We start from the raw sequence: 24,981 nt of genomic DNA, 5'->3' as shown, positions 1-24,981 counted from the left end.
TATTAACCAAGTATGTGCTGAAAAGTACTTGGGCCAGAATCTTCCTCCTCCCCGCACCCGCCCCTTCCAAGCTGCCCCGAGTGTGCAGTGCATCTGTAGCCTATGGGCGGCGCTCCTTTCCCAGCATTTATACCTTTCCTCACTTCCCCTTCACACAGTGCCTCCAGTGGCTCTAAATGCAGGGAGGGAGACCTGTTTTTCCAAGCCTGTTGCCTGCTCTCCCTGCATCTGTAACCCCCCACCCCTCCCTGGGGAGGGAGGATTGCACTGCCAGAGTCAGAGCTCGTCTGCGCACAGCGTGGCCTAGATGGTTCTGTGTGCTGGCCCGGAAGAACCAGTGGATCTCTCCTCCGTGTTCTAGGACTACATTATTTCCTCAAATCCAGTTTTGAAACAAAAGCATACATCTAGGAGTGTACGTAAGCTGTGTGTACAGTTTAGTCACAGAAGGCCTGTGCATCCACCCCCCAGCTTTAGAAACAGAGTGTGGCTGGTACCTCTGTAGACCTCAGGGTGCCCCCCTCCCCCATCACGAATGAGTTCCTGTTTCTGAAACAACATGGCAGTGTCTCCGCTTAAAAGGAAAGGGCGCCTTTATCCCCTTCACTCTGCTATTGCCACTCTTCCCCAGGGTAACTGCTGTTACCAATTCAAGTGTGTCCTTCCAGAATCTTAAGAGTTTTCTTTTCCCTTTTTTTTTTTTTTTTTAAGAGAGAGGGGCATCGAGGGGCAGGGGAGGGAGAGAGAGAACCTTAAGCAGGCTCCACACCCAGTGCTCGGAGCCCAGTGCAGGGCTTGATCTCATGACCCTGAGATCATCACCTGAGCTGAAACCAAGTTGGATGCTTAACTGACTGAGCCACCCAGGCATCCCCAAAATCTTAAAATTTTTCAACTTTACTTGAACAGGCAACCCACACATTCAAAATTGAATTCAAAAGTACAACAGAGAAGCCAGGCTTCTGGGTACTTCTCTTCCTGAGCAGCCTGGTCCTCCTCAGCCACGACTGCCTGCCCGCGTTCTCTGGAGGGTGTCTGTACGCACACAGCACACACACATTGATTCTTCACCCCCACACCTGTCAACAACACCAGGCCGGCGCGCCTCACGTGGCACAGTGGCTTAGGGACTGTCGGCCTGCCCCGCTCTGCCTCCTGCAAAGATGGCGCCGGGGCGGCCGGATGGCCACCCGGAGCTGCTGTCGTGCCAGAGCTAGTGAACCGTGCTGCGAACGCTGTTTCTGGTGTTCCTCGCTTCGGTAGGATACGCTTAATATGAAATTCTCGTTCTGGTAAGTGCTCTGGAGTGTGAGTATGCATGCCTCTCATGAATTCTAGAGAAATACCAGCCCTTAACTATTTGGATATTGCCTCCTTGCCCTGTACTGTTTCTCCCTCTAGAACTTCTTTTGGATACACGGTGCACTGTCCCCTTCTATCATTTGCATCTCTTAATCCCTCAGTCACATTTTTTTTTTAAAGATTTTATTTATTTATTTGACAGAGAGAGATCACAAGTAGGCAGAGAGACAGGCAGAGAGAGAGGAAGGGAAGCAGGCTCCCCGCTGATCAGAGAGCCCGATGCGGGACCCGATCCCAGGACCCTGAGATCATGACCTGAGCCGAAGGCAGCGGCTTAACACACTAAGCCACCCAGGCGCCCATTCCTCAGTCACATTTTTTTTTTTTTTTATAAATAAATCTTTTTTTTTTTTAAAGATTTTATTTATTTATTTGAGAGAGAGAGACAGTGAGAGAGAGCATGAGCGAGGAGAAGGTCAGAGAGCGAAGCAGACTCCCCATGGAGCTGGGAGCCCGATGTGGGACTCGATCCCGGGACTCCAGGATCACGCCCTGAGCCGAAGGCAGTCGTCCAACCAACTGCGCCACCCAGGCATCCCATCAGTCACATTTTTTATCTGTGTTCTGTTTTAGGTCGTTTTTGAGATTTATTGTCTAATCCACAAATTCTGAATTTAATTTCAGGGGTGGTGTTTTCATTTCCAGAAGTTTTATGAGGCTGCCCTTTTTTTTTAAAGGCAGACGTCTTGACTCCCCTTTCCCACCCCACTTATTTTGGGTGGGCCTAAGTCTTACCAGCTTGCCACTGGTTCCTAAGGTTGGCCCCTGCCAGCAGCCTCGCCCCACCCCAGGCTGTCCAGGCTGCTTTCCAGCTTGGGCCCTGGGGCAGCCATTTGCTTTGTGAACCCAGCAGTGCGTTTTAAAGGCTGTTGTTTATCCAGCAGTACTAAGTGATTTTCAGTGGGAGGGTCAGTAAGTTGTCTGAAACAGAAACCCCATCTTTTGCTACTAAAAACAGTGCTATAACTAATGGTCTTAAATGCCCATGTATTTGTAGACATATGTTAGATACAGCACAGATAAATTCCTAGAACCAAAGCTGCTAGGTCAGAAGGCAAGTGTATTGTTCGTTGGCTTATTGCCAGATCCTGCCCTACAAGGTGTGCTCAGAGGCATACATACGTGCCTGCCTGCCCAAGGCTCCCCAGCCTGGAGGGTCTCACAGAGTTTACTACCAAACTTGACCTTTGTCAGGTGGGTAGATGACAGGTGGTATTCAACTGTAATTTTAGTTCATAATTTCTCTCATTACCAGTAAACATCTCACACATGTTTAAAAGCCATTAGTATTTTCCCATGAACTATTTTTTCTTAGCTTTTCTCCTATTGTAATATTGGGTTGCCAGTCTTTACTTTCAATTTGAAGGACTTTTTTTAAACAAGAAATTAGCCAGTTCTCTGTTGCAAACATTTCCACCAGTTTATGGTTTGCCTTGATTTTGATTTTTTTTTCCCCATGTGGGAAAATTTTAAACACTTTTATAGTTATCAGTATTTTCCCTTTTGACTTCTGAGTTTGTTTTTTGTTTTTTTGTTTAGAAGGGCCTTCTCTATTCTGAATTTTTTTTTTATTTTTTTAAAGATTTAATTTATTTATTTGACACACAGAGGAAGATCACAAGTAGGCAGAGAGGCAGGCAGAGAGAGAGGAAGAAGCAGGCTCCCTGCCAAGCAGAGAGCCTGATGTGGGGCTTGATCCCAGGACCCTGGGATCATGACCTGAGCTGAAGGCAGAGGCTTTAACCCACTAAGCCACCAGGGCACCCCAATTCTGAATATTCTGAATTTAACTCTTTGAGATATCTAGAATTTAAGAGCTCCAAGCTGAGAAATTTATTATAGGGTATTGTCTTTAATTGCTTTTATAAGTGGCATTTTTTTCTTTGAGTACATGTTTTAAAACTAGTGGTTGTTTGTACCTAAGATAGCTATTGATTTTGACATATTTCATTTGATCTGAGTTATTACTGAGTTATCTTCGACTGTCATCTCTAATAAACTTGTCCACTTCTCATTTTTTCTTGTATCTAATTGTACCTAATTTTAAAAACAATGTGAAGTATTAGTAAAAGCAGACCACTGTTTTTTAAACCTTCTTTAGAGGGGCACCTGGGTGGCAAGTGAGTTAAGCCTCTGCCTTTGGCTCAGGTCATGATCCCAGGGTCCTGGAATCGAGCCCCGCACTGGGCTCTCTGCTCAGCAGGGAGCCTGCTTCCCCCTCCACCCCCACCTCTCTGCCTACTTGTGATCTCTGTCTATCAAATAAATAAATAAAATCTTACAAAAAGAAAGAAAGAAGGTAAATCTCATCACATTTCTTTTCAGCAGTCCATGGTTTGTTGTAGTAACTTGAAGTATATTAATGGACACCCTCAAGGGGTTCTGCTGTATTTTATTCCAGTCTGAGTACTGACACCGATCTAGCATTGTCTTTGATACTCTGCTCTCATCGTCAGTTTTGGGGAGGACAGAATGTTGGCTTCACCGACAGACCTGGGCAGCTGTCCTCTGTCCTTGCTGGCTGTGGAGCAGTGTGCTTGGCCCCTGGGCTCTTCCCTCCAGGATGGGCCCATTTAGCATGTTTGCAGGACTGTTGCTCCCTTGACAGCCTTCTCGGTCTGCTCATTGTTACCTTTGCAATCCTTGCGGGTCAGTTTGGGTGATTCTTATTTCTCTAGAAAGTGGTTTATTTCACTTAGGTCTTCAAATTTGGAAACTTAAGAAAATCAGCTTAAACCTGAGTGTATTATGATGCAAGAAACAGAATTACTTAAAATCTACAAAAACCAGGTCCATGTAAGTTGGATTTTTGTTTGTTTGTTTTTCCCAGGCAGTTTTACCAAATATTTGCTAAATTCTCCCCTCCGTCATTGTAAAGCTTCTGGTCCTGAAGTGTACCCTTCCTGTGTTGCCTGCGTCGAGCTTTACTTTGTGATCTATTCAGGGCGCTTCCTGATAATACGTGGGTTTATCCTGCCTGCGCCTGAGACTCAGCAAGTACGTTCGGTCTCAAGCCGGCAGTCTGGTTCCACATTTGAAAATCTCTGTCATTCGTCTCTGCATGGCCTGTGTGTTCTGCCAGAATTTTGGTACATCCCTTTCTTCTAGAAAGTATCCATAAGTAGCTGACTTGGGGTCTTTTTCTGTGAAGAAAACAAACAAAAATCTTATGTATTTCAACTTGGAAGCTACACTGGGTATAGAATTTTCAGTTCAAATTTATGTTCCTTAGAAATCTAAAAACACTAGGTCTATGTGTACATGCTCAAAACTGAGTTTAGGACACAGAACGTGTTTCAGATCATCTTTTCTCACCACCTGTCGGGACCACATTTCACAGGCTGGCATTAGGTCTGTCCAGTTCCCGTCCCGGGTGGTAGGGTCTTTTCCTTTTTGACTCACAGCGCAGAGACTGTTACATTCACCTGTACTGAAATTTTGCCACATTTAATTTTGGCTGTGTGTCTTATTTCCGGAACTGTGTTGGTATTTCTGCTGGATGAGAAATTTGTCTCATTATCTAATTTGTCCATATGTGGAAATTCAGCATATACTTACGTAAAGAGTAGTTTTTAAAGAGGTTCTTAAATTCAGATTATGACAAAGCAAGTCATTGTTTTGAGACTTCAGATAAGTGGCAACCAGTGTCCCCATGGTCAACCATAGACACCTCCCTTTCCAAATTTCAGCAAGAGGGTGATGAACTGATGGAGTTGAGTTAAATACCAGAAAAGTGTTAATTTCCCAACTGGGTAAGGATCTGGGTTGCAAACGAGTGTGGCTAGTTTATCTCCTGCCCTTAACAGAATCTTAGACTGCCAGCAGTACCACGGTGCTGGGCGCCACACTTACCTGGGACAGCTGTGCAGTCAGATTCCAGGCCCGGCTCACCTTCCCTCGGAGTGGACTCGTGCTCAGGGCAGGCGTCCTTCCTGTCAAGCAGAGAAAGAGCACGGTATCTCTCTCGCAGCTATCTTGTTCCAGGGACTTTTAAGTCATTCTGTCTAGAGAGCTGCGGGCACTGTAAGTGAGCTCATTCCTTGTGCATCTGAGCTGTGCATGTGATGTGTGCCTAAAGGGGGAAAACTTCTCTGCGATATTTAGATATTTGCGACCAAAGGGGTTTTTGTATGCTGTGTTTTCACAAGATTGTTGTGCACAGACCAGAACCCCTGAGGATGACTCTGTTCTTTTGGGCTTTAACTCACCTCCCCTTTCCCTTCTCTGCGCTCATCTTGGGCCTTCCAGGGTGAGGATCCACGACCTCCGCACTGACAAAATCGCCCTGTCGCTCTCCGCCCACCAACTGGGAGTCTCCGCGGTGCAGATGGACGACTGGAAAATCGTCAGTGGAGGCGAGGAAGGCCTGGTATCCGTGTGGGATTATCGGATGAGCCAGAAGCTGTGGGAAGTGCACTCCAGGTAATGGGGCACTCACGGTATGCATGTGGACTCTGAGAATAAAAGGAAGAAATTCACAGTTGCCCGGACCTGCAAATACACATCGCAAGTCAGGATAAGAAAAGGCAGGACAAAAGCAGGCAAGGTTAAAAGAGGGCTTGGCTGCCTCTTAGAGAGCAGCGGGAGCTAGTGCTCACTCCCTTTAGCAGCTTTTATGAGCCTCGAGCCCCGGGTGATGTCCACACTTCTTGACTTTGTCCAGCCCTGCCTTACTCACCAAGCAGGCGTGTAATCCCTTTTTGTGCTTTCTGTGGTGACACATGGACTTGCCACCAGGTGGTGCCAGAAGGCAACTAAAACTCCTCCGCGGTGGCATTCCCAGAACTAGCGGCCTCCCGGAGCCGTCCACCGCCCCTCGTCAGGCAGCTCTCCTTGAGGCTCCGGCCCAGGGGACTGCCGCCGTCCCTCTCCCACTTTCCAGCAACTCCGGCCGCTGCACTAGGCTGCCACTCCAGCAGATCTTTTTCTCTCCCTGAAAAGCTGTGTTTCCTCCAGGGCATCATTTGGGTGAGGCTAGGACTGGTCAGGTCTTCCCCAGAATTTCCCTCTCCCAGCATTCATTTTCCTAACTCATTTGTAAGTGTACAACCAGTCTTCAACCCTAGTTCGTGGCTTGTGCCGGGCAAGGCCCCCACTTCCCCCGGGATACTGCTGGGCCTCACCTTTCAGACTCCTGCCCAGAGCTTGTGAGACCATTGGGTCTTCCCCTGCCCATGCACACAGCTGGTCTGGTTCTGCTGAGCCTCTGGTCCAGCCCTGCTGAGCATGGGAGCCTCCACTGCCACCCTCCCGGTTTCCTCCTGCCATCTCCAGCCAGCTCCCCTTGTCCGCCTGCCTCCCTGGCCCCTAGTGAAGTCTTCCAGCCGGTGCCCTGGACTGACAGGGCCTGACTCAGATCCCCTTGAACCTTCAGTACTCTCAAGAGAACGTTCTGTTCCAGCCAAGAAGCCTGTTACCCGCCCACCCCCTCCAGCCATCCCAGGAGCAGCCCCTGCTGATCCTGCACAGATTGTCTCAGCTCTGTCTTCCCGAAAGGCCTGGCTGATGGGCCTTTACCGCCCAGAGCCCAGTGCCAAATCCTGTGTCTCATCTTGGGGGCTTATAACGTCTCTCATGCAAACATTAGATTCTTAGGTAGGAATTCTCCACTGGAGGCACTGGATGAAAGTTTTTAGAATGAACAAAAGCCTTTGCTACATTAATTTCTAGCCATTGTTGCAAAACACTGCAGCCTGACAGCACCTGCAGCTGTGGTAGCTCTCTCAAGCTTAGGAGGAGAGGGGCTTTTAGAACTCAGCCCCGCACCCTGCAGCTGGGGAGTCTGGCTTGGAGAACTTACCCAAGGCCAGCCAGCCAGAAATGGGGCTGTTCTCTGCCATATGTGGCTAACCTCCTCGATGTCCGAAACACCATGTTGCAGGGTAGTCAGCTGGGGGTACAGAGGGCGGGGGTAAGGTAAGGCAAGACTCTGCCCCTCTGGGAGCCCAGGTTTGTCCTCTGGCATAAGCTTGGCAGAGACTTCTAGCATCTCTTCTGCATAACTTCTAAACGTGGGAGATGCCCAGTTTCAGAGCATTTCCCTTTCCCACGGCTCACTCCCGTCCTGTTTCAGGCACCCTGTCCGTCACCTGTCCTTCAACAGCCACAGTCTCATCACGGCCAACGTGCCCTACGAGAGGGTGGTGCGCAACACAGACCTGGACAACTTCACCACTCACAGGAGGTCAGCGGGCTGGGGCTGCAGGGGTTCAGGGCAGACCATCGTAGTTCGACTCTGGGAGGAGGATCCCGCCCGGGTCCTCTCTCAGGCACGACTACTGTCACAGCAACTTCGAGCCCACGTGGCCGTGCGGCAGTGCATGTGTTGTGAGGCCTCCCCCAGGATAGCACATGGCGTGGGGCACCCAGGGGCCGGGATGGAAGCACCCACCACCGCTGTGGCTGAACCCCCAGTGCAGGTGGCCAAGCCCCGGCCTCGTGCTCAGTCTGGACCCCGGAGCCCCCCACCCAGCTGGGTCTTTCGGGATGTGTCCTGGCCTTCCCTGATGCTGACACTTTCCACGTACCACCCCACCGCTGGCCTCCCCGCACGCTGTCCCCTCCTCCTGACTTGTCTCGAGTCCGACGGCCCGTGGGCCGAAGGGACCCGGGTGTTACCGGAAGCACGGGCCCGGGTGGGGTGCACGCCTGGGGTGGGGCCTGGCAGTGCCGTGCTAACGCGCTCGCTCTCCGTGTGCTTCCTCTAGACACCGCGGGCTGATCCACGCCTACGAATTTGCCGTGGACCGGCTGGCCTTCCAGAGCACGCTGCCCATCTGCCGAGCAGCGGACACCGTGCCGGGCTACAACTATGACCTTGCGCTCGCCTTTCCCTAGGACCGTGTTGAGGGGAGCACCTCGGCGGGGAGCGGGGGGAAATGGGAAGAACCAAAGTGGATGAATTAAAAAACTACCGAGGAGCTCTGCACCAGGTGCACTGGTCTAACCCACAGGTCCCTCAACTGCCTCTGCTTTCCTCTGCGGCCTCTTTGCTTCTCTGGAGCTGCCTATGGAAAGCTGGAGGTGGTCAGGGGCTGTGGCATTGACTCTGTTTTCTCTCCCTGACACTGTGCCTCTGAGTTCCACCCACTGTCCCTCCTTCCTCCTGCATCTGCTGCCTGCCACGCAACTCTGGTCACCCTGTTTCCAGCCGGGACCCTCTCCCCTGGCTACTGTGTGGGTCCCCCCACTGCCGTCTGTGCACTACCATGCAGGGCTCTGCTCCATTGTGCAAGCCCTTTCCTCTTGGGGGACCTGGGGTGTGGGCTCAGAGATCACGGTCTCACTCCGGGGAGGTCCTTCATACCACCACCCCGTGTAAACCTAGGCGAGCAGTACTGTCTTTGTAGTTTTTACCACAATTTATAATTATATATTTATACACTTACTGCATTAAGGACTGTTTACTGTCGTGTCCACAGCATGTGGTACAAAGTAGATTACTTTCTACCTATTTGTTGCATAAACAGTCACCCTCCACCTAGGATGGAGAGCTGGGGGAGAAGCCCTTCTCCTAAACCACTGGGCTAAAGCGGGGCGGCACTGGGGAGTTCCTCCAGGTGACATGTCGCTTCCCTTCCCAAAGGGTTAAGAGGGAAAACCATTGTTTTAGACTGTTTTTTTAGACTGTTCTGAGCAGCGGCCATTAATATCCCTTAAAAACACTAAAACAAAAACTGACAAAACTACAAAGAGAAAGGCCATGCTTCTAGTGGGTGATCAACAGATATAATCAGTGGGGGAAAAAAATTGAAGGATTTAGAGGATTTACTTAATAGAATTTCCAAGTATGATCCAATAGAGTGTTGTGCCTTTTTAAATATCCCTAGACCATGCACAGAAAATTGCTATCTAAAAATCACAAAGGCAGTCTCACATTCCACAAAGATACAGCCAGGCCCAAGTCAGTGACCCCCTAATGCAATAAAATGAGGTAACAAAGTGAAAAAGAAAAATGGAAAATGTGAACCCTCTGGGCCATGAACACACTGAATAGCAAAACGCCAGGAGTGAGGCCAGAATGCACAAAGAGAAGTGGGGCTTGACGAGAAAGTAGATAAAGGGCTCGCTGTGCCTCAGGTAGTGGCCCCAAAGGAAGGAATGGAAGAAGGGTTACCAACAAATCACAAAGTTAAACCCTATGCTTACCCGTTTTACACTGGACCAGCTTTTTTGGAAAGCCAAAATAGACTTTTTTTTTTTAGGGAGCAAAGGGGCAAGTGGGAAAATCCTAAGCAGACTCGCTACTGGGCACAGAGCCCAGCACAGGGCTCCGTCCCACAACCCCCAGAGGACACTCAACCGACTGAGCCACGCAGGCACCCCTGAACTATACAACTCTTGATACAAAAAACCACCAGGGGCTGTGAGAAACCGAAAAGGAGGTACTTAATGCACAGATTTCCAGGGTGGGGACGATCTGCCCACACGAATCCGAGAGAAGAACGAAGCTCTCCTACTGTACCCCAGTGTACAAAACTGGGAAATGCTGTGAGGTTTCGGAAGTATTTTCAGGTTGATATTCCATCACTACAAACCTCTGTGCAACTTAACGGGACATCGGGCCCAGAGAGTCGCACCTGGAAATCATCCCTGAGTCCCCAGAGCAACGCTTGCTTTCAGCCAGCCTTCTGCTTCCTTTCAGCCAAATTCCTTCCTAAATAAAGCTGGTCTGCACTTAGCAGACAAAGTATTTTCTTTACTCCTGCTGTCATGTGGTGCTCTGACCCCCTCGTGACCTCACTCTGTGAGGTTTTCACCTCTCGTAGCCTCCGTACGACTGGACCACTAAGTAAGACACATTTTTCTTTTCAAAGGCTGGCCCTGCCGGTTCGATTCCACTGCTCGCTCTACAGCCGCGGTCTCCTGCCCCAGCTTTGCGGCCATGAAAGGTCATTGAAAACCCAGAAAATTTTACCAGAACTAGTTTTAAACTATTGTCATTCACAGCCAGCAGCTAGTCCAATGTAAAATGTCACAATTATGGGGGTTTTCTTTCCTCCTCCACCTGTTTATAACATCTCCCCTTAAGAGGGCACCTGAGTGACTCAGTTGGTTAAGCGTCTGCCTTCAGGTCCGGTCATGATCCCAGGGTCCTAGGGTCGAGCCCCTCATGGGGCTCCCTGCTCAGTGGGGAGCCTGCTTCTCTCTCTGCCCCTTACCCCACCTTGCTTTCACACTTGCTCTTAAGTATTTTAAAAAAAAAACAAATATCCTCCCTTCAGGAAAATTGCATGGTTTTGTGAAGGAGGGCTTATCAGATCTAAACTCAATCTCAGGCAGTGTTTTCTGCTGCAAACTTGACACCCTGGAAGGTGCGGAAAGGACCAGAGCTCCTCTAGAAATCAACATTACCCAGTGACTTAAAACCTCTTGGCCCCTGTCCACCTCTTCCCCTCACCCCACCTTACCTGGCTAGTCTGAGGGTTTCTTCACAGGTTCGGAGTGAGCAGACGTATCACTTGTTTCCTTCCGTAGCTCTGCTGCTGCTCCGACTCACCCCCCTCCGTCTCCCCTAAAGAGAGAAGAAACTCCCGTGTCCCTGGGGGAGCCAGAGGGCCCAGCCCCGGAGCTCTTGCGTCTTACAATGTTGTCTGCCTTCTGCTTATACTTTATAAAATGTATGTCTGTGGGTTCTAATAAATTTTTAAAATTTGGTTCTTGTTCAATTACTGGTCACCCCAGCCAGGCGTCCTGTGACCGACACCCCCACCACCACAGTACCCCACCCCTGGAGGGCTCAGCTGGCTGGGTAGCCTTGTTCCACGGGCCACAGTGGCATCGAACCACCCAGAACCACCACTTCCAGGGGTTCCCAGCCCAGGATCCAAGAAACCCACAAAACTAGATGTGAAGTTGTACACAAGAACATTTTCTGGGAAGTCAGGTTGGCTTTCATCAGATTCTCTGAGGAGACTGCAGACCCCCCACCCCACCTGAGAATTTCCTGCCACTCGCTTGTGCCTTTTAAGCCAAGCCACGAGCTGCCTTGTGTTCACAGTGTGTGTTCACAAAGTACTCTGAGGATGGCATCACCTTCCCTGGGAGAGAAGAACAGGTCCCTGGCTCACGATGACCCCAGGAGGAGGTCCTCTGCCCCACTACCCCACTTCAGATTAGAGGCCCCACATTCAGACAGATGGCGCTTTCCCCTCTGCATTTACGTGACAAACACCGACTTACTGCAGACGGGCTCTGGCCGCCATGGACGAGCATGGCTTCCCCTCGTGGGCACAGCCTTCGGGCAGGTCCGTGTCCATAGGCTGCAGCAGGCGGCGTCTTGCCTCCCCATTCAGGGCCTCTGCTTTAGGCAGCAGCTGCGGCATCCAGGAGCTTCTGGCCTTGGTCTGGCCGGAGCTGCCTCTGCCACATGGTGGCGGCTTCCCTGTCGCTGGGCTCCCGCAGGCACCAGACAGGGCAGGCTTTCAACCTCTGATGCTCACTGCGGGCTTCCAGCAGTGGCCTTTCCACCCCGGCTTGGCGCCTAGGGCAGGGAATGCTCCTGCCCCCCGCAGCACCGAGAGCTGAGCCTGGAGCATCTCTTCCCCTGCCCACTGCCAGGACAGACGCTGCCCCATCTCCCCTGCTAAGAGAGGGGACAGAAGTGGCCACCTAGCATTTCCCTTGCCCTGACTCCTGCTCTGGGGCTGAAGATGGAGGTGGCTGGTCCCCTGCTGACTTGGTTGGATGAGACGGAGGAACCACCGGGCCAAGGTCATCCGCTCCTGAACCCCGGCTGGCACTTGCCTCCCGATTCTGGAAGAGCCCAGAGACAAAGGCAGTGCTGATGCCCTGGGAAGTTGTGGTTCAAAAACAAAAACAAAAAACAAAAACAAAACCTGGCTCCTTCGGCTCCTCTCTCCAAGGCCTTCCCAAGGTCACCGTGTGGGAGGACAGCTTGCAAAGCAGGTGTTTGCAAAACCCTTGCCAAGATGACTTGTATTTTTAACTCTGTCAGCCCACGGAAGTCACTGCCATTCCCGGCATTGCGGCTTAGCCTCAGCAGGCAGGTGGGGGGTGGGCAGGGGCAGGTGCACAGGTGCCCCGCCCCCCATGAGCAGAGCACAGACAATGGAATTGTGTTGTTCAAGTCCAGCAAGAGGGTGCTCGGCCAGAATTGGAAGCTGTTGTGATTGTACGTTATTCCCTTACCCAGAACTTATGTTCAGCACGGCTGTAGGATGTGTCCCCCGAGCCTCGCCTACCAGATTTCCATGACACGGCCCTTTGGGGAACCTATGAAACCGATGCAGTCACGTCAAATTGCCAGATTCTTTTAACAACCAAAAGCTGAGATCCAGGAACTTCTCCCGTTAATGATGCAGCAGCAGGGGACCCGGCCCCACGTGCGACCTGAGCGCTGACCCGCACGCACGCCCTCCCCAAGCTCGATGCCCTCTAAGCACAACTGCACTTCCCTCAAATATCTGACTTAGCAGTGATTTCAGCCCCTTTCCTCTGAGCTGCTGGTGTCATTCTGGATGCACAGAGGCCTGTTCAACAAGTGCTCCTGCTGACTCACCAACCTGCCTGTTTCAGAACAAATTCCAAAACACACAACACTCCCTTCAGGTGAGTTGCCCCACCGAGGGCCCAGGGGGCCAGCAGGGGGTGCTGGGCAGCCAGAAAGCCCCTCCCGGGCACACTCACTGGTCCAGCAGATAACAGATGCAGTTTCTGAGTCTTACACCTTTCCTCTGCACGGACCACATGGCCCCAATGGCCGTCCCGAGACCTGTCCCCCGTGCCTGCAGCAGCGACCTCCCTGCTAGACTGGGAGAACTTAACCTGCCCTGTCTAGAAGCCGGTCTGCTCCAACGGACCGCAACCCTGATCATTCCCCCAAAGGACTGAACAAGCAAAACCACCACCTCACGCTCTTGGCTCGCTGGGAGCCGGCGGGCAGGCTCCCGGACAACGCTGCAGGCAACCCTCTGATGGAAATGGGCCCTACCCCTGCCTCAGAGCACAGCCTCGGTGACTGGGACCAACCCAGCCTTCTTTGGAGTAGCACAGACCGGGCCCATGGTGAATGACTCTCATTTTAATTAGCTGTTTAGGTAAGCTGTGGCCCTCCGTGGTCTGTAGGCCCCGAGTGGCTGCTTCTCCCAAACTAAAACCCAGAGCATGGGAGCTGATGGAACATTGTTTATAAAAACACTTTCCATCAGTGAGCTACCTTTGTGGAGAAACAAGACATCGCAGCAAGCTGGGAGAGTCCCAGAAGATGCAGGCGTACCGTGGCCGTGCCAGCCATCCTGCAGCTCCAAGTCAAGGGGAGTCCCACCTGCTTGGGGGTGGAGGAGGGGAGAAGGCGGCCTCCCCCAGGCTGCAGGGGGCTCCCTCAGCAGAGACACTGCTGGGAGAGCTCCAGATTCCACGTACCAGGCAATCCCAGCGATGCTCGATTCCATCCCCTGGCAGCTGGGAAACCGAGGGCGTGAGCGGGGCAGTTCTGAGCCGCCCACGAAGGCAGGGGCCGCAGCGAGGCCCGTTGTGTCCCGCTCCCACTCCAGGAAACTGCCTGGCTGGCTCCTTCCCAGTTCAGCGGCCCGCCAGATGGCTGGCACCTGGAGGGGAGGAAGCCGAGGCCTCTGTTGTCGCCCCCCACCTACTGCTTTGGAAATGTCAAAACACTGGCTGAGGAAGCGCTCGTCCTAGCAGCAGAGTTCTGGAAGTGACTTCACACCGCCCCTGCTTCTCACAAAGGGGCCCGCACTGCCTGACAGCCGTCCACCCTGACCCGGGGCGTGGAGGCCCGCACCCCTCAGGCCCCGGGCCCCAGGGGGCAGTCCTAGGCGCCGACAACCAACGGGACACCAGCAAGGGTCTGCTCTCACCCCCAAGGTCCTCCATGAGGACCGATGGCCAAACCACCGCCACCAAGGGACACCAGCCTCCCACGTCCGCCCCGCACTCGGCCACGCGCCCCCTTCCGCCCACCTCGCTGTTCCTTTACACCTTCTCCCTTGCAGGATGACGGGAAGCTTGTCCTCAGCACTCCAGTCACTGGTGTCCACACAAACAGCCCCGGAAAGAGGTCGAGGAAACGGGCTGGCCCGAGTGCCTCCCGGAAGGGCAAGCCTGGTGGGCCCAGGACCGGGACCGCGTGAGGTGCCCTCCTGCGCCTTTCACATTCTGAACCCCGACGCCCAGGTCTGAGATGAAGCACACCAGTAACAAAGCGATGGGAACGCAGAAGGCCAACAGCCGCGGTTGTCCATCACCAGAACCTTCTTGGGAGGCTAGAAAGGAACCTCCCAGCGAGTCTGGATGGAAGGAACCAAGCAAGGAGGCCTAGAACACCACTAGCGGCGAGTGACCACAGTGACAACAGCCACACTAAGCACCAACTCCGAGCATTCAGCCCAAGCCCAGCCCTGCTGACCCACCGGCCACAGCCACCAACCAGATGGACAACCTCCACTTCCCTGCCCCCAGCATAACCCCTCCCCCTCCTCCCCGCATGACAGGTGACTCTGGAGCTGTTGGAGCCGCTCCCCTGGGACACTCACCTGCCCTGCTGCCACCACCACTGGGGACAGCCCCATGCTGAGCCCAGGAGGGTGTCAGCAGCCAGGCCTCAAGTCCAGCACTCCTGGTAGCATCGGCGGGCTCGGGCGTGTCACTGCGGGTTCCCCTCGTCCTCTCCTCCCGCCCGGACACTCGGTCACAACCCGAGTCGCAGCCACCACAGAGCAGGGAGCAGCCTGCCTCCCCCCACTGCCAGCACTCGTGCGGCGAAAAGAGCGAACCCTTCAACCAAATAAAATCAGAGAACCCAAGGGAAAACCTCCTCTCTGCCAGATCAGCCTTTGGAAATTAGCCGCTGCCTGCTCACGTTCAGCCTCGTGCCACCAAGTGGCCGTGAGGACCAGACAGGAGCCACGTTCATTAACAAACCAACCGTTTTCTTTTTTATTGGAGATAAAAACAGCTGAGGTCCCAGGTACCACACCCTCGGGAAAACAAGACAGCGGAGGAGTGGGGGCTATTTACACGAGCCGTGGCGGAAGGAGCCGGGCGGCCTCGGGTCCCACGGGAGGCTGTGGGCACAGCGTGGCTTCGGGGTGGGGGGGGATGGGCAGGCGGGTCAGTGGCAGAGGGCGATGGTTTCCATGTTAAGGAAGCGCACGTGCATCTTGGTCTCGATGTCTATCCCCTGCCAGATCTGCAACGGACAGAGCAGCATGAGCCCGGGTCCCCGCCATGGCCCGGGTCCCCGCCCGGGTCCCCCCCTGCCCGCCCCGCCACCAGGGCAGGTGCAAACCAGAGGGCTGCTCTCAAGACTGTGAGCTAACCGATGAAGAGAAACTTCCATCTGCCTTTCTGCGGGTTAATTGGGCTCTGACATGTGGATCCTTTCTGATAATTGTCATAGCAAGTTATTATTAAGTACGGAATCTGAGCTCGTAGCTCTGAGGCATTTCAATTCCACCCACCCCACTTCCGACTCCACGATTTTCATGCAAATTCCTTAACCCCACTAAACCTCCTCTTCATCAGTACAATGCCGGGACCCCCACCTGCGCTGCCCACGTAAGTCACGCAACGCTGGGGGCTCAGAGGCAATCATCCGCGGGAACGTTCTGGAAGCTAAGCACTGTGCAGCTGCCAAATTTTATTAAGCCACGTTCCTTCGTTAAAAGGTCACAGCAATTTGGTCTTTACAACTTCCCAGGGATAGGTCACCCGGTTCTACGGAGGCAAGCTTTTCCCTGGGAAGGGTCATCTCTGCCCACAGATGTCCAGTGCCACATACCTACCTGGTCCCGGTTCTGCCGTTACAGTCCATCCTGGACAGGGCTCCGGGGGACCCCTCGGCCACCCGATCCCATCTGCCACACTACAGAGCCAGCCTGCCCCCTACTCTTAGGACTGCACTTGCCAGCTCCTTGGCCCTCGGAAGCCACACATCAAAAAAGGGCTGGATGCGGTGGGCGTGACTGGTCCCCCTGCTCGTGTGAGAGGTGCAAGGCTGACATTTGCAGCATTCCCGGAGACGGTCACCAGGCTGTAGGCAGGTGGCAGTCAGAGCCCTGTCGGCACCCGGGTTGCAGGGAAGCCTGGCTGCCAATCTGGCCACTGTCACACACCCATGCCCCAGCAGCTTTGTGGTCTCCTGCACCTGTTCTGGGTCTGGCGAGCGTGCAGAGCGATCAGACCTGGCTCCCTGGGAACAGCTCCAGGCCTCGTTCCCAGCCAAGCTAGCTGGGCACCCAGGGTGCTTCCTGCTAAAGGCCGGGTGGCAACAGGGGCAATGGTGAGGCTCGGGGGAGTGGAAGGGCCAGCTGATCGGGAAAGGCCTCCATGGTGGGGGGCGAGCATGGGGAGCAGTGGAGGCATGGGGGTGGCAGACAGGCGAAGCCTTCTGGGGCAGAACCTGCCCAGCCCGGGTGTGCAAGGAAAGGAGGCTGCACACCTGGGCCCAGAAGCTTGTGTCGCCTGCCGCCGCCTCTGCAGGGCTCACTGCTGCTGGCCAGGTGAGCTGTGCAGCCTGGGAGGAGCACCCATCTGAGCTGCCTCTGGGCTCCATGGGGCTGTGACTGCCCACGTCCTGGCCTGGCTCCAGGCCCAGACCCGTCCCTTCCCTCGGGCTGGTCAGTGGCTGTCACAGTGCCCTGGGCCAGAGCCTCTGGTCCTGTTCCCTGAGTTCCTATCCTTCCTTAAATTCCATAACGACCCCCTGTCAGGGTACTCAGAGCCAGGCAGAGGACAGAGCAAGCTCATCTCCCTCCGCTGTGTCTGTACCCATCAGAGCAGTGAGGGGTCCTGCTTCCCAAGCTCGGAGCACAGCTGTGACAGCAGACACTGGGTATCCCGCCATGGGGGCTGGGGGTTGGGCAGCTACATCCAAGGCACCTTCTCCGAGGCACAGGAGAACAGCACATGGTGTGCTTCTGGGAAAAGCTAGTTCTCATACAGGCACAGAACACTCCAGAACCTGGTTCCAACTGCCAGCAACGAGGCTTCTGACAAAGGGGGCCGGGGACTTGTCGGGGAGAGACAGGTATGGCTGGAGCCCTTCTGGTCTCCTCAGGAGCCCCGACCGCAGGTGAAGAGGACTCTCCCCATAAAATCAAGTAAAGCCCGTGCTTTAAAGGTCACGCTCAGGCATGACCCCTTTCCGCAGAGGAGCGGGTCTCCTCCTGACCAGCGGGTATCCCCTCGAGCCCCACCGCTCCTCCTAGACACCCACCTTCAGGAAGTCGTCGAAGGTGATCCCCTCATACACCTGGTCAGGCTCCTGGGGACAGAGCACATGCAGCGTGAGCGGCTTCCACCAGGAGATTCCCCCCACCAGGACACAGACGCTGGGGCCCCTTTAATCAAGAGAAGAGGGGGTTTCTCCGGACTGCTGCCTCCAGCTTGAGGCCATCACCCTGAACTCCGAGGTCCCCTTCATTGGCATAACAACACGACAGAAGCAAGGTGCAGGCTAACTGGGGATCTACCCGAGCCCACCAGGGGAGACCCAGTGGATGAGGGTATCAAGAAAGAGGGGGGGGCAGAGAGGCATGGACTCTCTCCTCCCTTCAGCCACCAATGGACATGCCTCCTGCCATGTCCCGGTCCTGCCCCACCGCACCCGCACTGACCCTGTGAGCTCACAGACCACTGGGGCGGGGGTGGGGGCAAGGGCTGGTTTCTTCAGCCCAACCCTTGTGCCCAGTGAGTCACCGCGATAAGGGTCACCTGTGGGGCCTCTCCCCCAGCCAGTCATGGTCAGTGCCAGTCTCCATGTGGGTCTGTCCCACTCTGGGCACACACGGACCTCATGAGGCCAGAGGTGGGGCTCCTGCCCCTTCTGCTATCTCAGGCTCTGGCACAGCCAAGCCTCCCCAAACCGCACCCCTGCCTGCAGCACCCTTTGTGCCAGGGACCGCCCGGCCGCCATCTGTGTCCATCCTCAGGAGACCAGCTAAATAAATCCCGGGCATCTGTGCTGTTGAGTACTAAACAGCCACTAAGAAGGAGTTGATCTCTACATGCACATACAGAAAAGGGTCCGAGATACAGAGTGGGAAAAACCAAGCAAAGACGGCGGCAGGTCTGTGAACCCAGGCCAGTCTGGTCCCCTGCTGCTAACCAGACACCGTCTGCCACCGTCCGGCCCGTGGAGGTGGGGAGGTCAGCACGGAGGGGAGGAGAAGCGGTCTGTTCAATTCCATTTTGTGTAAATCAGAAATAAAAGATAGACACATCCACGTTGGTGTATGTTGGGAAACAAACCCCAGGAGGGCGGTTCCCCGGAGGGAGAAGGGCACAGAGAGCGTACACCTCTCCGGCGTCGTCCTGATGTCTGTCTAAGCAAACAGCAGGCTCCCTGAGCGCCTGCCATGCGGGTCCCGTCCTTGCTCCCATTTTACAGAGAAGACCACTGAGGCACATGAAGCCAGGCCCCCCGTCCAACTGGGAGGCTCCAAGAGCCTGGCTGGAAACCACAAAGGGTGAGGAACCCGAACCCTTGCTTTTCATACAAAAAACTTATCTATGTGCACTTCCAAGTTGTATAAATGCGACCAGTTCTCAAACGCCGGGGCCGACCTCCCCGGGACTCCCTGCTCTTCCTGCCCAGGCGCACGGGGAGTGGTGGGGACCCTGGGGACCCGGGTCGCAGTTGAGGAGAGCTAATGAGAAAGAAGTTTCCAGAGCCCCGGCTGCAGGGCACCGGCGGAGGGAGGGCAGGGGAAGCCCCCAGCGAAGACCCCAGCCTAGCAGCCCCCCACGCCCCCAAGCCACAGGAGCTTCCAGAGAGAGTGCTCTGGAAAGCCAGCACGGCTCCAATCAATGGCTGGCTCAAGAAAGCCAGGAACACAGCTGACAGAGCTTTGGTCCGGGGCGGGCGGTGGGGCAGGCCCGCTGAGCATCCCCAGCGGCCGCCTGTGTGCAACCCAGCGCGTGGCCCGGCCCAGCCCTGCACGCAGATATGAGCACACACGGCTCACCCGTGTAACCGGCCAACATCTGCAGGAGAGAATATTTGAAAAGCACCCAAATGACCCATAAATCAAGAAGGGCGCTTGGGATGCCCCCCCAGGGAGCAGGCCTGGGCTGGGAGACGACCCCGCTTCTGAGGTTGTGCGCATTTTATGCAGATCCGCAGCTGCCAGCTGCCATGCGAGTTGACTACGGCAAATTAAGAAAACGGTCACCAGTGGAAACTGGAGTGGGATGGGGAGCCGTTTAAAGGAGGAGAGTGTAATTAAATCAAATGAGAGTTTGGCTCAACGACACGGCAGGGGATCCCTGCGCGCCCCGCTGAGGTCACCAGCCCTCTCTGCCGCAGTTAATTTGCTGAGTGGGGTCGTTTCACTGAAGCCAGAAGCCTGCCTGCCCCGGGTCTGAGAAGCAGAAAGAGAAAACGCAGCACAGTACTGTGACCGCAGCCCCTGCCCCCTTGGAACAGGCCCGGGCCTGCCAGGCCCCTCGACGGTGGGCGTGGGGCACAAAGAGCCGGCTCCGGCAGGAAGATGCCCCTCCACTCAGGCCGGGGATGTGTCTGGGGCCACGTAACACACGGGTGTGAAGAGCTGACGGCCTCTGCGGGACCAGCCAAAACCCTCAGCGAACAAAGTCACAGAGATGGTCAGGTACCTGCCCTCGGGGTCCCTGGGCCTCAAAGCCACCGTGTCAGGGGCTAGCCGGGCTACACCCAGCCCTCCAAGAGCGAGTCCACCAGGCATAGTAAAGAGGGCTGCCCCCGAATTCCAGAAAGTTCTTTACATCCTCAGGCTAACGTGAGACCACAAATCTATGGAATGATGTGTGCACAGGCCATGCAGCCACCTGCGGGGACGGGAACATCGGGGGTGCCTGGCCTGCCTGGGGCATAGCTGCAGGTGCCTCCACGTGCCCAAGCTCCCAGCACGTGCATGACGGTCGCCCCGCTCAGTCGCCCTGCCCCGTCTATGTCGGCGCCCCTCTAGTTAATGGTCCTTCACTGGGGACCATCCTGTTTGCCCACCAGGGACATCTGGCCATGTCTGCAGATGTTCTTAGTTGTCACAACTGAAAGGGAGGGCCTGGCATCTGGTGGGTGGAGGCCAGGGACACGGCTGAACAGGACGGTCCCCCCACCGACGGCTGTCCCGCCCCACGTGTCACCAGCGCCAGGTAATGCGGCCCTGCTCTAACCGGCCCGGCACAGTTCTGAGAGACTCCCCAGCTGCTCGACACCAGCACGACCCCAACAAGCCTCCAGGGGTCCCCAGCATCCGTGCAGAGACCCCGATTGTCAGCCCTGTGGCCAGCCCTTGGCCGCACGCGACTCCTCCGTGGCCACACCTGCCTCTGGCCCCCACATCTCTTCTGGGGCCGGCGGAGGGCTCCCCTCCACAGGTGCCAGCCCTGAGGCCGAGTCTCGTTGACACACATCCCCACTCCCAGCTCCACGCCGGGGCGCCAGATGAAGGACCCCAGAGGGGAGCCCCTGCTGACCCCGTCCATCTCAAGGCCAGGAATCCCCTCCAGCCACTGGTAGATGAAAACGGTCTGATGAGCTGATGGCTCAGGCTGGGGGGGAGGCGACAGTGCTGGGGGTCTCCCCGCGGGGCCTTCCAGAAGCAAGCTGGGCAAGGCAGGGCAGAGGCTGGTCGGGGAGAGGGGCTCGGGGGTTCCGGGACACGGCTCACCATCTGCCCCACGCACACGCTGGCTGCCTCCATCATGGCCCCGTCAGCGATGGAGCGGGCCGACTCCTTCTCGATGTGTGGGTTCCCGGAGAGCAGCTCCTCCACCACCTGCCGGGCGAGGCAGACACACGGTGACCTCGGGGCTCCGTCCGGGCCGCGGGCAGGGAGGGGCCAGGAGCCCTGGCCTGCGGGCCGAGGAGCATACTTTACATTTCGATACTCTTCCAGGGTGATGCGGCCGTCGCTGTCCGAGTCGTACATGTGGAACAGAACTGGGGGCGGCAGGGGAGAGAGAGAAAGGGGGGCTCGGTCAGACGAGCAGGGAGGGGAGGCCCACATGCTCCTGCTTCCCCAACCCTCCTGCTCGGAAATACACCTCAAAATGAGCAAAAGACATCGACAACGACCCCAATGTGGCCACCGCAGGGATCAAGGACAAAGGACCAGACTGCCTATTTCCTGCTGGGTGACCCTGGACAAGTGACTTAACTTCTCTGAGCCTCAGCTTTCCCATCTGTCAAATGGGAAGAACAACAACAGCACCTACTTCAAGGTGTTGTCCAGACTCTGGGAGCCCCAGAGCCTGCGGGTCAGGACCAGCGAGCGATCCCTGCACACGCTGAGCACAAGCTAATGGACAGACAGATCGACGTTATTTCAAAGTCTCATTCCTTGCGGCGCTGGCTGGCTCGGTCACAAGAGCGTGGGACTCTTGTTCTTGGGGTGGTAAGTTTGAACCCCGCATTGTTTAGAGATATTACTTAAAAATAAGATTTGGAGGGGTTCCTGGGTGGCTCAATCATTGGGTATCTGCCTTTGGCTCGGGTCATGGTCCCAGGGTCCTGGGGTCGAGCCCTGCGTCAGGCTTCCTGCTCCGCAGGAGACCTGCTTCTCCCTCTCCCACTTCCCCCCTGCTTGTGTTCCCTCTCTTGCTGTGTCTCTGTCAAATAAATAAAATCTTTTTAAAATTTTTAATTTTTTTTTTAATCATCATTCCTCAAAGACCCAAGCAGCCAGCTATCATTGGCGGGTCATGGGCTACACTGCCGATACCCCGGCCCCTGGCTGGTCTAAGCCTGCCCCCGTGGGCATGGGCTGGGACACCAGAACCTCCTCTCCTCTCGTTAGTCCACTTTGTGTCATTTGCTTTGTGCCTCTATGCACCTGACCGCCCAGCAGAGGCCGGGAGCCAAGGGGGAGGCAGCCCCTCAGCCCCACCAGCTCAGCCTGCAGCTCCCCAAGTCCCTGCGCTGGCATGGATCTGGCACCAACTGGACACCCCGGGCAACGTGCAGCAAACATCTTCACGTCTCATCTGCACGTGACCCCATGAAGCGAGGCTGCCCTGAGCCCATTTCATAGACTGTACTCTGCAAGCTCAGAGAAGTTAACCGCCTTGCCTATAGCCTCCCTGTTAAGAAAAGGGAAACCAGGGCCCCCACGACCTCTGACCTGGCCTTCAGAGCAGGTGGGACACTGGGCCGACACCGGGCTTCCCTACTGGTCCAGAGCACCAGAGGCGGGGCACTTGGGGGCCCCCAGCCTTGGCGGTTCCCACCAGCCCTCACGTACGCATTCCAGAGCTAAATACGGCCGAGTCCCCATGTTTACTTGTTTCCACTAACAGGGCTGAGATTCGGATGGCCTTCAGCAGAGGGTCAGGAGTCCTGGGAAAGTCCAGACGGGGGAGGGACACATGACGCAGGCCACCCCGAGACCCCATGCTGCTGGCCAGCCTGATCACAACCAAGCAGGCTCCGGAGCCCAGGGACTAGGCAGTGCCCTTAGCACCTGGGTGAGCTCCCTGAGCCTCAGAACCCGCGTGTCTTCACCATCAGCGTCCCGTGTCCCGGTTCAGGGTGACACGGCTGCTTGGCGGAAGGGCCCAGGTCTGTCTGAACCAAGGGCCTTACTCTTTCACGGCCCCCGAGAGCCTCAGCCACGATGGCCCAACCTGGGGAACAAACACCGCCGGGGGGCCTCTGTGGGTGTCGTCAACTGAGACTGAGCACCCGAAGGATGCCAGTGGGCGTCCCCTGGCCCTCCCCTCCACACTCGCCTCCCCCCACCCCCTGCCGGCTGCAGGGGTGCGGCAGGACCTGCGAGACACAGCCCGCCCCATGCGCACGCACATCTCAACTTCTCTTTGCGGCACAGCTGCACCTGCTCCTCGTCCATGGTGGTGTCGATGGGCCGGAAGTAGGACATGATGGTCAGGAAATCCTCGAAGTTGATCTCGTCGGCCAGGCCGCTGGACCCCTTGCGCAGGTTCCTACGGGAGCCGAGAAGGGAACAGGGGCAGCGTGTGAATCCCGGCTCCTGTCCCTTCACCTGCTCCCCACTGAGCAGAGAGCCTGATGCAGGGCTCGATCCCAACACCCTGAGATCATGACCTGAGCCGAAGGCAGAGGCTTTAACCCACTGAACCATCCAGGCACCGCACAAAGATGCCCAGTTTAGAGCAATCTTTCTCATCCTGAACTTTCTGACGATCCTGTAAGGAACGGAGCCCTTGGAGGTGAGGAAGGGCTCACCCCGCCCTCCAAGGCAGCTCCTCTGTCCACAGTCTGGGTCCGCAAGGGTCTTAGGAAGCCAGGCTGACCCTGGTCTGTCTTGAGAGGAAAACCCTGTCTCTGGACCCCACTCCAAAGTCCTCATCTCACCCCCTCGGAACTTGCAGGACAGGAAGCAAAGGACGTGAGGACGCCTGGGTGGCTCAGTCGGTTAAATATCTACTTCCGGCTCAAGTTCTGAGACTGAGCACGCCTTAGGCCCCCTGCTCGGAGGGGAGCCTGCTTCTCCCTCTGCCTGCTGCTCCCCGTGCTTGTGCACTCGTTCTCTTTCACACAAATAAAGAAATAAAATCTTGGAAAAAAAAAAAGTGAAGGATGGAGAAGGGTATACAGGCTCTTGGCCACAGGCCCCCAGGGCCAGCCCTTCCTCAATCTTGCCCTCTTCACAGATTCCCACGCTCCTGCCCCACTCACCCACCTGCCACCCTCCCCAGGACCAGAGGGAGCTTTGCAAAAACACAAATTGGACCCTATTTCTCCCCTGCTTCAAGCCCTCCAGAGGCTTCAAATCTCAGTTGCTCAGTCCCAATCCCTCCCCTGCTCCCCCGGGGGGGCCCAGAGGGCGGGTGTTGGTCTCACCATCCACCCCAGCCCAGCCCCAGAGAACTCCTCCTGCCACACTCTGCAGGGGTCGCCCCAGGTTTGGTTCGACGTCCACCTTCTGGACACTCAACATTCCCCCACCGACTAACATCCCTGCCCCTCCCTCCCTGCAGGTAGCACCGCACCTGCCCGAGCCCTCCGATGGCTGTCCTAACATCCAACCCTCCAAGTAAGGGGGTGTCTCTCCCCCCTCTGACTGGCTGCCCTGAATCCAGTGGCTGCCTGCATGGGCCCTACTCTCCTGTCTCCTAGCCAGACAGAGGCCACAGCTCCAGCCCCAGGCCCACACCCTGTGCCCTCGGCAGAGGCCACCACTCACAGGCAACAGCCCAGCAGATACCTGAAGGCCACCCTGCGAGCCAACAGCACAGCTCCTGCAGCCGCGCCCCACTCCCAGGGGTGACGGATGAAAGCCAAGCTCAACCCAAGGTCAGATTTAATAAATAATTACATACAGTCAAAGGCACAGATTTTGCATTTGAACAGTGTGCACCTGTGCAACCCACGCCCCAGTCAGGACCCAGAACATTTTCCTCCACGCCAGGAGTGCCGTCTCTCCCGTCTGAACACACTCCCTGCTAGGGCACCGGGGAGGGTCAGGGCACCCGCCTGCTAGGTCCTGGCCCAGGCCAGCCCCGCAGGCCCCGGGAGGCAGCTGGTACGAGCAGGCCTCCGCCCTCGCCCCTCCCTCTCTCACCTCATGCTCCTGGAGCCACTAGGCCCCCAGCTCCGCCCCACAGAAGGCTGCGTCCCTGATCCCCGGCCAGCTTCCCGAGGGGCCAGGTCTGCACAGAGTCTTTTGGAAACAA

At 55.8% G+C, this 24,981-nt stretch overlaps 2 protein-coding genes and 1 long non-coding RNA gene across 4 annotated transcripts in view; 1 reads left to right on the top strand and 2 right to left on the bottom strand.

The window, feature by feature from the left end:
• The window catches only part of FBXW8 (F-box and WD repeat domain containing 8), a 123,106-nt gene extending 113,795 nt beyond the window's left edge, over positions 1-9,311 (top strand). The window contains exons 9-11 of the mRNA XM_044244191.1: positions 5,611-5,784; positions 7,436-7,546; positions 8,070-9,311. Of these exons, the coding sequence (XP_044100126.1) occupies positions 5,611-5,784; positions 7,436-7,546; positions 8,070-8,199 (415 nt within the window). The 3' untranslated portion in view covers positions 8,200-9,311. The remainder of the gene's footprint in view (positions 1-5,610; positions 5,785-7,435; positions 7,547-8,069) is intronic.
• LOC122903388 lies at positions 4,370-5,643 on the bottom strand. Its single transcript, XR_006383963.1, has 3 exons — positions 5,571-5,643; positions 5,215-5,294; positions 4,370-4,505 (listed from the first exon to the last, which is right to left on the bottom strand). It is a non-coding gene; the product is annotated as an uncharacterized LOC122903388 (long non-coding RNA).
• Positions 9,312-15,251: 5,940 nt separating the features above from the next.
• TESC (tescalcin) overlaps positions 15,252-24,981 on the bottom strand; it is a 47,068-nt gene continuing 37,338 nt past the window's right edge. For both annotated transcript variants that reach the window (XM_044241103.1, XM_044241104.1), the window contains 5 exons: positions 23,129-23,268; positions 21,207-21,268; positions 20,997-21,104; positions 17,561-17,608; positions 15,252-15,532 (listed from right to left, as the gene is read on the bottom strand). In XM_044241103.1, coding sequence (XP_044097038.1) covers positions 15,455-15,532; positions 17,561-17,608; positions 20,997-21,104; positions 21,207-21,268; positions 23,129-23,268 — 436 coding nt within the window. In that variant the 3' untranslated portion in view covers positions 15,252-15,454. The remainder of the gene's footprint in view (positions 15,533-17,560; positions 17,609-20,996; positions 21,105-21,206; positions 21,269-23,128; positions 23,269-24,981) is intronic.

The sequence above is a fragment of the Neovison vison genome, chromosome 3 (assembly GCF_020171115.1).
Source record: "Neovison vison isolate M4711 chromosome 3, ASM_NN_V1, whole genome shotgun sequence".
Taxonomy (NCBI): Eukaryota; Metazoa; Chordata; class Mammalia; order Carnivora; family Mustelidae; genus Neogale; species Neogale vison.
This window is presented reverse-complemented; position numbering and strand designations above follow the sequence as displayed.